Genomic DNA, 13990 nt, shown 5'->3' on the forward strand with positions numbered 1-13990 from the left:
TGTTACAAAGATGATTTGTACTGTTACCAACATTCTGAATACTGCACAGAATTGGGAACATTATGACGTATGTAAATGTTAGATGCATCCGCAGTTGCCTTTGTGTATTACGGGATTCCGAAGAATTAAACCTTATTATCTACTCCTTATAGGGTGGTCAATGTTCGTGACGCTTGAGTAGTAGGCTTGTGATTCACTTGGTGGTGATGAAATCTCTTATGGTGTCATTTATCATTTTAGTATTTTTAATACATATTGAGCTTTTATAAAGGAGTCGGGGTCGGAGTCGGAGATTTTAGTACCGAATCCACAGCCCTGCGTTCAACACAAAAAAATATTTATTTTTGTCAACTTTGACGAGTCCTGGGCTGATTATTAAATATTTGTTCAGATAGTGTCCTCTCTTGTATTTATCGAAACTAAATTAGATGTTGTTTGCCTTATTTAGACTGCAGGCTTCTCGATGTTGCGTTATTGTAAAGTTGCAATTTTAAAAAAAATTGCTTCGTGTGCCAAGTACGAACACCATTATTTGTGACAGACACTGTTTTAGAGGTATCCATAAAGAGAGTGCTCGTTCACGACAGCACTGAAGGTCAGTAGATTACTTCGTGTTCCGCTTCTTGAGCAGTCCTTTACGAACTTATTATATTTCACAAATCGAAATAAAATGGCTCAACGAGCTGAAGGGCTTGTCATAGAGACACACGGAATAACAAGCACAGAAATGAGAACTGATTTTTATTTGGTGACGGGTGTTTTCTTTCAGTTTTGGTCATTTGACATTCGCTGTGTTTCGACTGCTGGAAATGTCTTTGATAACGTGCACATGCTAGGCGTATTCCCTTTTTGGGAAGTGTTAAGAAAGTTTTAGCACACTCTTGCGTTGTAAACACACTACCATCAGTAAATGGTTTTACGTGTTAAGCAATATTTTTACTGCCCTCGAAACTCATTACATTCGAAAAACGTGCAACAAATTTTATGAGAGAATTTATTGTTAATTTGACTCTTCTCCGCACATGCTGCCCTTATTTTCTTCGTTTTACAGTGAGTACGAGGCACAGGGCGTTTTAACCCAGAAGTCTAACGGAGTCTTGAGAAGCTCAGATCTCACAATGCACTTATGTTCCTTAGTACGTAAAGTTACGTGCCTTCCTGTTCATTCTACGTTCCTGCTTCACGTGACACACGTGTTTGGCCTACTTGCAATATAATCTGCTCAGTAATTTGGCTGGACTTGACTTTTTAGTGAAGGTGTATTCTAATTTTTGTACTCTCGTTTCGATAGTGTTTACCTCGAAACATTATGTAACCATGTGGTTCGTATGAAGTCCTGTTTTAAAGATGTTGGCAAATACAGACGGTATCAGTAGGTACTTTGGGACAGGTATAAATTATTAAGGATTTCTACATGATTATTCATTTTTGTTCTATTTAAATCACATGTTGTATATTAGGCATTTTTACGCTTTAGCGTAATCGAAGAATATACGTCTGCTTGTCTCTCGCGTCTTTAACGCATTGATCGCACAGTTGCCTTGGTTACCATTGTTGCCATCGATATCATTATTGTAATTCCCTTGTTTGCCGTGCTGATGTCTTTGGTCGTGAAGTTTGGAATTCAGTGTTCTCCCAAGAGCAAAAATCTTCCAATCTTGTTTCTTATAAAAAAATGTTTCGTACCTGATAGACACGCTAAAAGGAAAACGTGTGCATGTATGTATTCACATTTTGCACATTAAGCGTGGCCTAATAAAGTATTCAAAGACATGTCATTCACTTACCAGCAAATTTATCGAAAGGCTAATACAGCCCATAAAATTTTGCTCCTATAACGTAAACAAACAGGTGGTGACGCCTCTGCTTAATTAAGCAACACACTATAAAGTCATGTGGAAAGCTGAGGTGTATTTTTAACCTCAACACTAGATAGGTACGAGTGGGTTGTCTTTACTCTCAGCCCGCTTTTACCCCCCTCCTTCTACCCTTCGGATAAGAATCTGGATGAATCTGGACTTGACGGCGAGTGGATTAATCTTTGCATCTGCCGGGACTCGAACCCCGACAGTACAGCCCATAGTCAGTTAAGACACTGCGTCAGTTATCCCGTCTGTTTTAATAGAACGTAAATGAAAGGATGGAAAACACTAAAAGAAAAGTTAACTGCGAATTGTTTTGTATTTCGAAACTGTATTACTGTAAAAATGATTGCGTAAGGTCGTTAACGAGCAGAATGTTCTTTGTGACGTCGAAACACGGAACATTAAAAGTTTTTTTTATCTCAAGAGTTCATCGATTTGGGGTCACGATGTAATAGAACACGAGCTCTTTGACGTCACCAAAATACTGCTTTGAATGTATACACACATCACACTCGTTCTTGCATGTCTGGTTGATCGGCGCAGTTTTTGGAATTGTACCTGGGAGATATAAATGTTGATGCAGTCACTGCATGTAGGTACGTGGTCACTAACGCGTGATTAGCCGATCACAATAGCCTTTCAGGCACAGGCATGTACGAAATATTTCAATCGTGTTTCCGAATTGTGATAAAGTTTTTGACGTTTCTTTGTTTTGTGTTGGTGAAGTCATCCCGTGCAGGGAATCACACTAAATGTCTCAGAATTTATAATTTAAGAATGAATTCTGAATCTGAACAGGTCAGAGGGATTGATCTGTGGATACGCTGATTAATGCGCACGTTGGTTTAGCAGTAAGGCCAAGAACTTTATTTCCGTATTAACATACCGATTACTTTGTAAAATGTCGGAACTTAATTTTGCAATGCGGAAACAAACCTGTGATATCCACTGTCACCCTTAACCTAATGACAAAAGATCTTGGAGCTAAATGAAGAACAGACACTCGCATTAAAATGATGTCGACCACACATTGAGTAAGATACTGTTCCTTATATCAGCTGATGATGCAAAAGACTGCCAAAGTAATTTTCCATTTGGTACCGCTGTAAATTATTGTATTTTTGTGACACGTCATGTGCGACCTTCACGTAATCTTGTCTCTTCAGATAGTCGGCAGCGTCCAACGTAGTCACGGTGTGACATATCGACCATTGCCACAATTCTTTGCAAATTGTGATGATTACGAAGTGGCCGTCAAGGAGGTTACATGACGAACAAAAAACTGAAGCCCAAGATGTCGCATAGGAATCGCTTATCTAATGACGAGGAATGGAGTTTTTGTAAGATTTGAGGTTTTCACAGCGGGGAGTATGAAGATTTCTGTCTTCTGGGTTGTTGCGCTGTGTAGTCTGGTCGATGTTAACCGACGTTTCAGAGGTCATACTGCCTCCATCATCAGGGCGATGAGTATGAAGATTTCTGTCTTCTGGGTTGTTGCGCTGTGTAGTCTGGTCGATGTTAACCGACGTTTCGGAGGTCATACTGCCTCCATCATCAGGGCGATGAGTATGAAGATTTCTGTCTTCTGGGTTGTTGCGATGTGTAGTCTGGTCGATGTTTACCAACGTTTCAGAGGTCATACTGCCTCCATCATCAGGGCGATTAGTATGAAGATTTCTGTCTTCTGGGTTGTTGCGCTGTGTAGTCTGGTCGATGTTAACCGACGTTTCGGAGGTCATACTGCCTCCATCATCAGGGCGATTAGTATGAAGATTTCTGTCTTCTGGATTGTTGCGCTGTGTAGTCTGGTCGATGTTAACCGACGTTTCGGAGGTCATACTGCCTCCGTCATCAGGGCGGTGAGTATGAAGATTTCTGTTTTCTGGGTTGTTGCGCTGTGTAGTCTGGTCGATGTTTACCAACGTTTCGGAGGTCATACTGCCGCCATCATCAGGGCGATGAGTATGAAGATTTCCGTCTTCTGGGTTGTTGCGCCGTGTAGTCTGGTCGATGTTTACCAACGTTTCAGAGGTCATATTGCCTCCATCATCAGGGCGATGAGTATGAAGATTTCTGTCTTCTGGGTTGTTGCGCCGTGTAGTCTGGTAGATGTTAACCAACGTTTCAGAGGTCATACTGCCTCCGTCATCAGGGCTATTCTTAAGGCTATATTTTGAAATAAGTGCCGGTTTTAAATAGCAGAAGGGGAAGCACTATAATGAATTTTCACCACGTAAATTTCTAATTTGACTTATGGAAGAACGTCGGTAAGGAAGTTTGCACTGTTTTCTTTGCCACCAGGGCATGCAGGAAAGTCCGACGGTCCATGTGCAATTCTTGGCCCTCAAATTGGCAGTTTTGATGTAACAAGAGCTTGGTATTTAATTACCGCTTCATTTTATCCACCTTTGACAAATTTAGTATATCCAGTTACTTCAATAATATTACAAGGCCTATGTTAGTTTCTATCTGTATCGAATTTGATTTATCAAATTTCAGAACAAGAGGGAAATTCAAAAGGTTGCAGTGAACAAGTAAACGTACAGTTTTTTTTGTATTTTTAATTAAGTTTATAACCAACTCCATATAGCAGAGACTTTCTTGAGAAGATAATAATCACTCAGCTGATCTTCGTTTTTTGAACCCGAAGGTTCATTGCCGTGTTTACAAAAGTGTGCCACGAGTCCCTATGTTGAGCCATATTAATAAAATTTACACCCACATACACTGTTTATTTCAAGATCCGTTTCAATATCATCCTCAAATTTTCTCGTAGGTTTCTCAAGTGGTCAGGTTTTCCGACTAAAGTTCTGTATGGATTTCTCATCAGTCCAATGTGAGTTACGTCTCACTTCGTATTAACCTCCTTAATTTGATCACTGCAGTAATATTTGGTGAAGTGCATAAATTATGAAAATTTTGCTTGCTTTATTGAATATCTTATCTCTTGAATAGGAAGAGTTTTTGTTTTGAATCAAATTACTTAAAGCAAAGAATAATTAAGTCTACTTACAAGAAGAAGAGTTTGGAAAGCGGGTTAGCACTTCCCGCAGGATTTGGTTTCTCGCATTTCTTGAGCGGTTCCATACTGAGGAGACTGTTGTCAGGTCTTCTGCCACCGTCGTTCTGAACAATTAGACCTCGCTGTTCATCGCGAGAATGTAGAGGCAGATTAAACAAAAGACACTGTTACTTGCGCAGTGTTTTACTTCCTCCGGCACCTAAGGAAAGAGACAGGTCACGTGACATTCATATACCTGTCAACATTTTTATTTAAATACTCCAGAAAAATGATAATTTATTTTCTCACAACTCATCTTCCCCCATCCATCGTGTACACTCTTGTTTGTTTTAGTTCATGCATGTCGTGTGGTTATTGTACATTCTCTGTAAGATGTAGTTCATAAAATGAATTTATGGTCTGCAGGAAATGTCTGTCTCTCCAGAAGTTCCATTTTTCATACTGCTTGACGAATTTCGATTAAATTTTATGTTTATGATCTATGAGATCACTGAAATTGCAGGAAATGGCATTGTACCCTAAATTGAGCTTTACGTGAACATTATACTGAACTCTGTTAAATTTAGTGCAGTAGAGACTCTCGATTATCCGGGTTGGTTGGGAAATAAATTTTCCTGGATAATCGAAAACCCAGGTTATCCGAAAATATGAAAGGAAAACACGCAGATATAGCAAATACGTGTGTTTATTTGTACACATACACTACTTAGTTTTTTTAAGGATTTACTAATAACAGAAAGGATTTTACATAAAATTTAATACAGTACGTATCACCTGTTTTTAATAAAGAATTCTAACGGATGATAATTACGTTCTATTGTTTTAAACTTGAATTTTTAGCAGCAATTCATTCATGTTAATATGTTGAATGTATGAGCCGCGTAGCTGAGTATAGTGAATGACTACGGGCTGGACAATCGAGGTTCGATCCCCGACGGGTGCAGAGGATTTTGTTTTAGCCTCTGTATCCCACCCAGCCTCTTGTCCAATGGATACCGGCGTCCCTTCCCGGGGGTAAAGATCAGTCGAGGTGTGACGCCGACCACTCACCCCCTTCTAGTGCCGAGGTGGAGAATGAGTAGAATCTATAAACCTCTCCCGCTTACCGCCTACATGGCGCATAGCGAGATAGGTTTGCTTTTCTCACGTTAAATAATATAACACTGTTGTATTTATCTCTTTATTTTGAAACGTCCTAAATATTATAAGAGATTTTTTAATTTCTTTTAAAAAAATTTCGTTAAAATCAGATAGACCCCGGATAATCGGTAGTCAATTCAGTATGCCAATTCAGTTTAGGCCACGCGTCGTTTCGGGAGTAGGATTTTGTTGTTGAGTGGTAGTCGATCAGTCTAGCTGTTCGCACATAAGCTCAGTAGTATGATTTCAGGTTCTGACAGCTGCGAGTCTGAAGATGGCTTTCTTATGGAATGTTTTGCCGTGTAGACTGGTAGGAGTTTTCTACCAGACTACACAGCGCAACAACCCAGAAGACAGCCATCTTCAGACTCGCAGCTGTCAGAACCTGAAATTAGATATTGTTTAGTGTGCTCGTTTCATTTTTGCAGGACACCCATCTTTTTGTACACGTTCGATAATCTAAATCAAACAACTTATGGACACTAACACAGGGTTTAGTCAGGCTTCAGTAAGTTACGTTTGAGGAAGACTGGTTGAACAATTATGTTACGCAATTATATTTCTTTACAAGGCCATTTAATTCGTCAATGGTAGTTTTAGCCTTCAGAGTAGAAAAATGAAGTTATTTAACAAGTGTGCGGTGCGTCACTGAAATGGCAAGTTCCGTATTAATTTAACATATGCGTATTTGTGCAGATGTGCACATAAAGAACAGACCCGCCCATATAAATTAATACTGTACTAGCAAATATGTCAGCAGGCTGTCCAGGCACTGACAGCTAAACCGGCAACATGTAATGATGTGTACCGAATATCATGATTGAGTGGTTGGCACTCATTTTTCTTATCTTTGATGCCCGGGTTTCAGACTCGGCCTGGGGACAAAATGCTCTTACGGTTATGTACAAAAGCCCCAACCAAATTGCATACATGAAGGTCACTGGAAAATATATTCAACACCGCAACACGACGATCGGAGCAGAGGCGTGAAGACAACTCAGAATTCGCAGCGTGGCACTTCTAGCAACGCTGTACTGGTGTCTTTGAGCCACGCGGCAAGGGAGGTGGCGAAGTCCTTCGGTGACGTTGAAGCATACAATTTGGTGACGGCTGCTTTTGTGCTATATAATAATATTTCTCTGTGTTCCATTAATATAAACATGTCGAACATTTGTAGATCTTTGTACGATGTATAATATGTAAAACTGTTCTCTTGGAATTTGTCCATTGTCTAAATTATAAAATTATGAAACAACGTTTCGGAAGCTGGATTTTGAAACTTCGACTTAATGACATTTATAACGTATTGGCTGTTGCATGTCAGTTTTGTCCTGTTAGTCGACTGTGAAGATATATATACATCTGTATTTAAGTTCCACGAAAAGTAGCTTGTTAAGTGAGTAGTAGATCGAATGCGTTGGCTTGAACCTCTGTCATTTTCATGTTGATTTGTAAAACGTTTCACGTGTATTCATTATATTCGTACAACACATTCGTATGAGAGAGAGAAAGAGAGAGAATGTTACAATTGGTTACGAATTTTTAACTTTGTTTCACTGCACTAAATTGTGTTCAAAATTAGATGCAACCCATTAAAGAAACTGACATTGGACAAATTGTTGAAAATGGTTACCAGTTTCTTCGTCACATCAATGCAAAAGCGAATGATGTTGGAGAACATTATAATGCAAATATCGATATTTAATTTGATGTTAGACTTGTCGAATTCAGATCGAAATTCTGGTAACCATTCACAGGACTATACGTTATCACAGTCAAGTTGTTAGTAAGTATTTTAAATTGTATTAAATTTTGTCAGTGGGTTGCTTTTTCTTTGCTCACACTCCATTTGAATCAACACTCACCAGTTATGTCGTGAACACAGCAAGCACTCCTTGGGCTACCAACGTAACAAGTGACGAGCGTTTGGGCTCTACCGTCTAGCTGTAGGTGAAGTTAAGGACGTTCATAAAACGAGGAATATCTGAACTCGGTACAACCTTCAGCATCTTATCAAGTAAACCTGTTTCACTATCGTGCTGTGTGTTTTCACGACTTTCAATAGCATTAAGTAAAGAGTATTCATACAAAATAATGTAAAACATCAAATGACCTGCCAGACCTACAACAGGTAACTTAATACCTTCAGAAAAGTGAATAATGAAAGAATCATGCAGTTTCAACTCCTTCTAAAGAGTGAAACATGGGAAACTGCTTATAAAGACAGTGATACCAACAATAAGTTTAGCCTTTATAGTATAGTTTCTAGACATTTTTGAATAAAGTTTTCCAATTAAATATAAAAGTTTAGGCAAAGTAAAGAATAACTGGATTGCACAAAGAATAAGAACATCTTGCAATATAGTATTGTAAAATTCTGATTAATGTGATAAAAGACGCTAAAAGGCAGCATTGCAATAGACTTATAACAAAATCATGTAATAAAATTAAAACAATATTATGGAACATAATAAAAAGGGAGAGGTGAAAGATACGTTTACCTGAAAAGATGCCATCTATTCTTACGAACAATGAAAAAGTAAAGGATCCAGGAACCAAAGTTTAAATTTTTATCAAGTGGGGGGGAGAGAAGATGCTATTTCATTTTTAAAAGACGCATTTCCTGAAAACTTTGCTGGTATTAAAATTATTCTAACCCCTAAAAGTAGGTAAAAAGTATAATTCTTCTTCTTCTATGGTCCATGACCTCAATTCTCCTCTTCCATTCGGTCCTCTGTTAGGTCCGTCTGTCCGAGGCTTTGATCGAGGTTTCGAAACATCTTCCTTTTTACGGTGCAAGGTTGTTAGCCTTGCGACCAACCCCCAACCTGGAGGACCAGGGTACCTGTCTCAGTCTGACCTGTCCCCCTCGACCAATCTGGCTAGGGAGGCCCTACCAGTAGCTCTTGGGGTCACTGAGGTACTCAAGCCCCATCACCACGACAAGGTGCAGGTACCATTAAGTGGGGCCCGTCTTCTTCTGCATGTATTTACGAGTATTTTCACACACCAACCTAACATACCGAATTACAATAAAAGAGCTGCATAAATCACAACTTTGTTACAAAATATAGTTTCTTGAGCAGTATAAGTGGCTACGCATTTCAAAATTTTTGTTACAAGATAAAAATAAGAATTCTCATATCTTAATGTAATATTTATTGTCTTAATTTCAGATGGTAAAAAGTTTCTGATCTACCAGACTGTTATCCTGCCCTTGGCTGTATCGACTGTGGTAAGTGCATGCTATTTTTACCCTCGCTCTGCATTCTTTTGGCATAGTAAACTCAAGTAGGGGATGTCACATATCTCTTTCTCTCCCTCTGTCTGCGACAAATGAGTGGATTTCGTTGGAACTTGGCATTGTTATTCTACAATCTTTTGACCGTCACTAATGGTTACGTACAATCATGTTAACGCTATAGAGGAACTGCTCCAAGGATCTACGAGAGAATATTTAATTATTTCTTTTCTCAGTTTGATGCTGTAGAATACATTCATGAATATAAGTATTTTATGGTGCAACTAACCTGAGGATGAATGGGCACAACTGCTATTCATTCACATACAAAGAAATGGGTAAAATTCTGAAAAATATATTTGAAACCAATTATTGTAGTTGATGGTATAAGGAAAAATTTCTTGGATTAAGGGGGGGCAGTTTTTTTATATGATATGTCTACAATGTGTCAGATGATGAGGTTTCTGGCAAGAAAAACTGATAAGAAGATATTAATATTTCTGGAATTTCTCTGCAGTAACACTCGGTGCACTCTGCTGTTGTATTATACATATTCCATATATCATTTTAAATTATGCTATGGGTACATTCATAAGCATAACAATGTTTGTGTAAACCAGTTGTCTAAATTTGTCATGTTAAAGGAACACAGTCAAAAATTTTCAAAAGTTCCACCGTCGGCCGGGGTTTGATCCCCGACGGGGGCAGAGGATTTTTCCTCTAGCCTCTGCGTCCAGACCGGCTCTGGGGTCCACCCAGCCTCCTCTATAATGGGTACCGGGGTCCTTTCCCGGGGGTAAAGCCGGCCGGGGCGTGATGCTGACCACTCACCCCCATCTAGTGCCGAGGTCAAGGAAGAGAGGAGCTATACCTCCACTCCCCCCAAGCGCCTACATGGCGTATAGTGGGACAAACTTTACTTTACTTTACTCCACCGTCTGTCACTGTGGTTGCAGGTTCAAATCCTGCTTAAGGCATTAATGTCAGTATTCCTTTTGTTTATTTTGTGCTGTAGTGTGCAAATAGAAATTTTAAGGCTGATAAATCTTGTATCTATTAAAGTGATAGCAGTTTCTGCTTCTAAGGTTTATTTTCCTGTTCAAGCTTATTTGTCAGTTTAACTTTAATCCTGTATTGAGTGGGGTAATTTCTTCAGAATGAAATCAGATATGGTATGATTTTCTACTCTACACACGAAAGAGTCTTGTTTTTGTTAAAATTAAGTTTGATGCTTTGTGTGATTTGAGCTTTATGTTTTTGTATTATTTATTTCAGTGTTAAATTTTGCATTTATTTTATTGGCATTTGTTTTACATGTAATTTAAATGCATGTAATCTTTGAAGCTGAAGCCTGTGTAAATAATGTACATATAAAAATGCAGTTCCTACTGCAAAGACAATGCAACACTTCTCCATTACAAACAACAGTAATTGGTTAATGCTGAAGATTTCTGTCTTCTGTGTTGTTGCGCTCTGTAGTCTGGTCGATGCTTACCAATCGCCCTGATGATGGAGGCAGTATGACCTCCGAAACGTGGGTAAACATCTACCAGACTACACAGCGCAACAACCCAGAAGACAGAAATCTTCATACTCACCGCTGTGAAAACCTCAAATCTTACAATTGGTTAATGCTGTTTAAGGAAATAACTGCTGATTACTCTGAGAATCATACGATACCCATAAATACAGTCTGTGGGCAGAATGAAGTTATTGAATATTTAAGTAAATTGTACGTACCACTGAGGTATTAATCAGGATGTTTTTGTCTCATTTTATGTGACGTGATTCTTTTAATTTTGGATTTTTGTTGTTGTTGTGTATTGACGATATGCGACAGGACAGAGATGTTCTCGAAAATGAAGATTTCTTTCATTACTTGAAGCCCAAACACATTTGCCGTTTCCTGACATCCTTTCTTCAGGCTGTGTGCAGATCATGGAATGTGGCATGGCTGATATTCCCTTGCAAATTTTATGTGGTTCTTCTTGAGACACAATTGTAGACTCAGATTTTTTAGCCGTATTGTAACAGAAATTTTTCAAAGCGTGATGTATCACATTATTGCTAGATATTGGCGTGCCACGACATTTATATTGGTTTGCATTGAGTGAAGTCAGTGACATCATCATATGATACAGAAATGCATGGCATTGCAATCTAACACTCATTACAGTACCGCTGTCCCTTGAAATCATGATGTCATCATCACTAGGAATTGGATATGTTGCTCTGGAAGGGTTGTTGTCTAGAGTGACAAGATTTAGATCATAGGTGATGCCACCATATCGCCACAGTGTTAAAATCCTTGCAGCAAATACGATAAGTGATGGTGAAAAATTACTCGTATGAAGGATGCTTCCAATTGGTGAATCATGAAAATATTTATCATCTTTTAAATGAAATTGTTTGAGATTTGGATATGAATTTAACAATTCATTGAATCTTTTGTCTGATTTTGGATTAGTTTTTGTGTTATTCGTCGAGAGTATTATTAGATAAAACTTGTAATTTGACATAAATTTAGCAGCAGATTCAACAGCGCATAGGTGATGTGGTGATAAAATATAATCAGTCTTAACAAAGAATACTTTATGATTTGTTGATATTGGCATACCCGTCACACTGATCTTCTCTCTCGGTCCTTCAAGAGATGATGGAGACTGCGTACCGATTAAGTTAAAAATATTGTAACTGGATGCTTTTGTACTCTTATTCAGTAATTTCTGTTCTTGTTGGTAGTCGCAAGGTGTTTCTGTGCCTAGAAGTGCTGATTCCCTTCTTGTCACCAGTTCATGTGTCGTGTTGCTGTGTAACATAGTGATGATTAGAACTGTGGCGATCATGGTGATTGTTAGAATAGTGACTATTGATAGAACCGCAGCGAAAATGCACCCTGCTGTGACGTATTCCGGCCACTTGCCCATGAGCATCGCGACCCCAACGTTGACTCTTTTGTAGCGACTCGTTTCTTTCCCTCGTCCGTGTTCCGGAAGCCTCTCTTCTTCGAGGATCTGCAAGAGCAGCGGAAAGCTCTCCTCCGCCGGGTCCTTCGACCTTTCACTCACTGAGCCAGACATCTTCGGGTTTCGTACATCTGAAACAATAATATACGCTCAGTAACACCATAAGAACCCTGGAAATGTATTTTTGCTGCAACACCACACCATGACGACTCAGAATGTTTCTGTTAACACCTTTGAAAAATTAATATCCGCGTTTTTATACGAGTAATGAATTTTCGCTTCAACAAAATTATGGCAGGTTGAGCACGTTTCCATCCCTTTATACCGTTCATCCGCCCTTCACATAGATAGTCGCCGACATTGCAGGCGTTTCTAGATAGCAGACGAGAAGACAAAGTCTGAACTGAATGCTGGGATACATTGACCGTATTTAATGTGCTCTCAATTTCTTCGTGGATAGCATTTTGATTTTTTATCAGCCAGTTTACTACTTACGTTCGTTTCTTGTTGTCATAGGAATATGTAAGAGATTTGAAGACTTCCGCAGATCTGTTCTTGAGGAACTTTGGTTTTGAATGACTGCTGAGTAACAAATGTTTCTCTCTGTGTTTGTACGTAATTCAAATTATATCAGCAGTCACGCTGAGATCAGAAGGTGTCAGCTAAACAAAACAGATCAGAAGTGTTGTTTCAGCTGTTGTAGCAGCACAGAGACGTAGCAGACATCGGAATAATGACATGCTGAAACACAAGAGCGTGATGTCAGCAGGATATTTAGTTGAGGAGCCACTGAACTTTGCAGGAAATATCTTGTGATGCACTTCTCTAAAATGTCACGTGTCTGTATGTCACTCACGGCCGTGTAAGATCACGGGAAGTGCTTGACTTACGTACACCGATCACCTCCATCTAACGCTACGGGCAAGCATATTTGTTTTCTGATATATTATTAGTGCTTTGAACGGCGTACAGATCTGCAATTTTCATTTCCAGAATTGCTGAATAGGTTTATATGAAATTTGGTGTTGGGCGAGTCTACGTTAAAAGCTTTTGGGCTGATATAATTTATGTTTGAATCTTCAGTGTTCCTCTTACTTTGCATAAAACACAAAAAACCTAATTTTACCCTTTTAAAAAATATCATTGTACAGAAACTTTGCTACACTTAATTATCTGCTATTTATTTTAATTTTAATTTATAACATAATAAAGTACTACTTACAAAGTAAATTCTTATATAGTAGACTTATGCCAGCCGAGATTCCACACTAATATACACCAAAATGATCCATAACCATGTATTTATAATCCATAACTTTTGCGAATGAAAATCATCTTTCATACGCGGGGCTGCTGTATGGCTGACTGAAAAATTGTTGTGTTTTTATCTCACTGAGTTGTGACTGTACCCTTTGGCCTTCTGTTCTGTTGGTTGGCCATGATGAGAGGAAGCATTTGTTAACATGGCCTTCTGTGACGACAAAACATAAAAAATTACGCTGCTGCAATCCCTGGCAATAATTTTTGTGTGTCTGTTTCAATTTGGGTTGGTTATATAAATGGGACAGTTTATCTACAATGGTGTGTAAAAACACTTGTTGCCATATGTTAGGCGAAAAGTGTATAAAACACTTATAACGTGCTGTAGTGTGTAAAACGAATTGGGTCAAAGAATTGAAAAGAACATAATCATATTTAACCTCGCCTGTGTATACTGTAATCTATAATTCTATTCACAGGCAACGCTGAGACTGTT

The 13990-nt window shown here is 38.7% G+C and overlaps 2 protein-coding genes and 1 long non-coding RNA gene across 5 annotated transcripts in view; 1 reads left to right on the plus strand and 2 right to left on the minus strand.

The window, feature by feature from the left end:
• The window catches only part of LOC110827932 (ATP-binding cassette sub-family C member 4), a 31664-nt gene extending 23674 nt beyond the window's left edge, over positions 1-7990 (minus strand). For all 3 annotated transcript variants that reach the window (XM_087359164.1, XM_087359162.1, XM_022060103.2), the window contains exons 1-2: positions 7893-7990; positions 4879-5086 (exon numbers count right to left, since the gene is read on the minus strand). In XM_087359164.1, the coding sequence (XP_087215290.1) occupies positions 4879-4952 (74 nt within the window). In that variant the 5' untranslated portion in view covers positions 4953-5086; positions 7893-7990. The remainder of the gene's footprint in view (positions 1-4878; positions 5087-7892) is intronic.
• Positions 1-13990, plus strand: part of LOC147875010 (uncharacterized) — a 69612-nt gene that overhangs the window by 43537 nt on the left and 12085 nt on the right. The window contains exon 2 of the long non-coding RNA XR_015538061.1: positions 9204-9262. This is a non-coding gene — a long non-coding RNA (uncharacterized LOC147875010). The remainder of the gene's footprint in view (positions 1-9203; positions 9263-13990) is intronic.
• LOC110827933 (uncharacterized) lies at positions 10517-13706 on the minus strand. Its single transcript, XM_022060105.2, has 3 exons — positions 13457-13706; positions 12730-12975; positions 10517-12365 (listed from the first exon to the last, which is right to left on the minus strand). The coding sequence occupies exons 2-3, from the start codon at positions 12746-12748 to the stop codon at positions 11062-11064; spliced, it is 1323 nt and encodes a 440-aa protein (XP_021915797.1). The 5' UTR covers positions 12749-12975; positions 13457-13706; the 3' UTR covers positions 10517-11061.

This window comes from Zootermopsis nevadensis, unplaced genomic scaffold, assembly GCF_977971745.1.
Source record: "Zootermopsis nevadensis isolate Lab colony 2312 unplaced genomic scaffold, Znev_1.0 Znev_ptg000003l, whole genome shotgun sequence".
NCBI lineage: Eukaryota > Metazoa > Arthropoda > Insecta > Blattodea > Termopsidae > Zootermopsis > Zootermopsis nevadensis.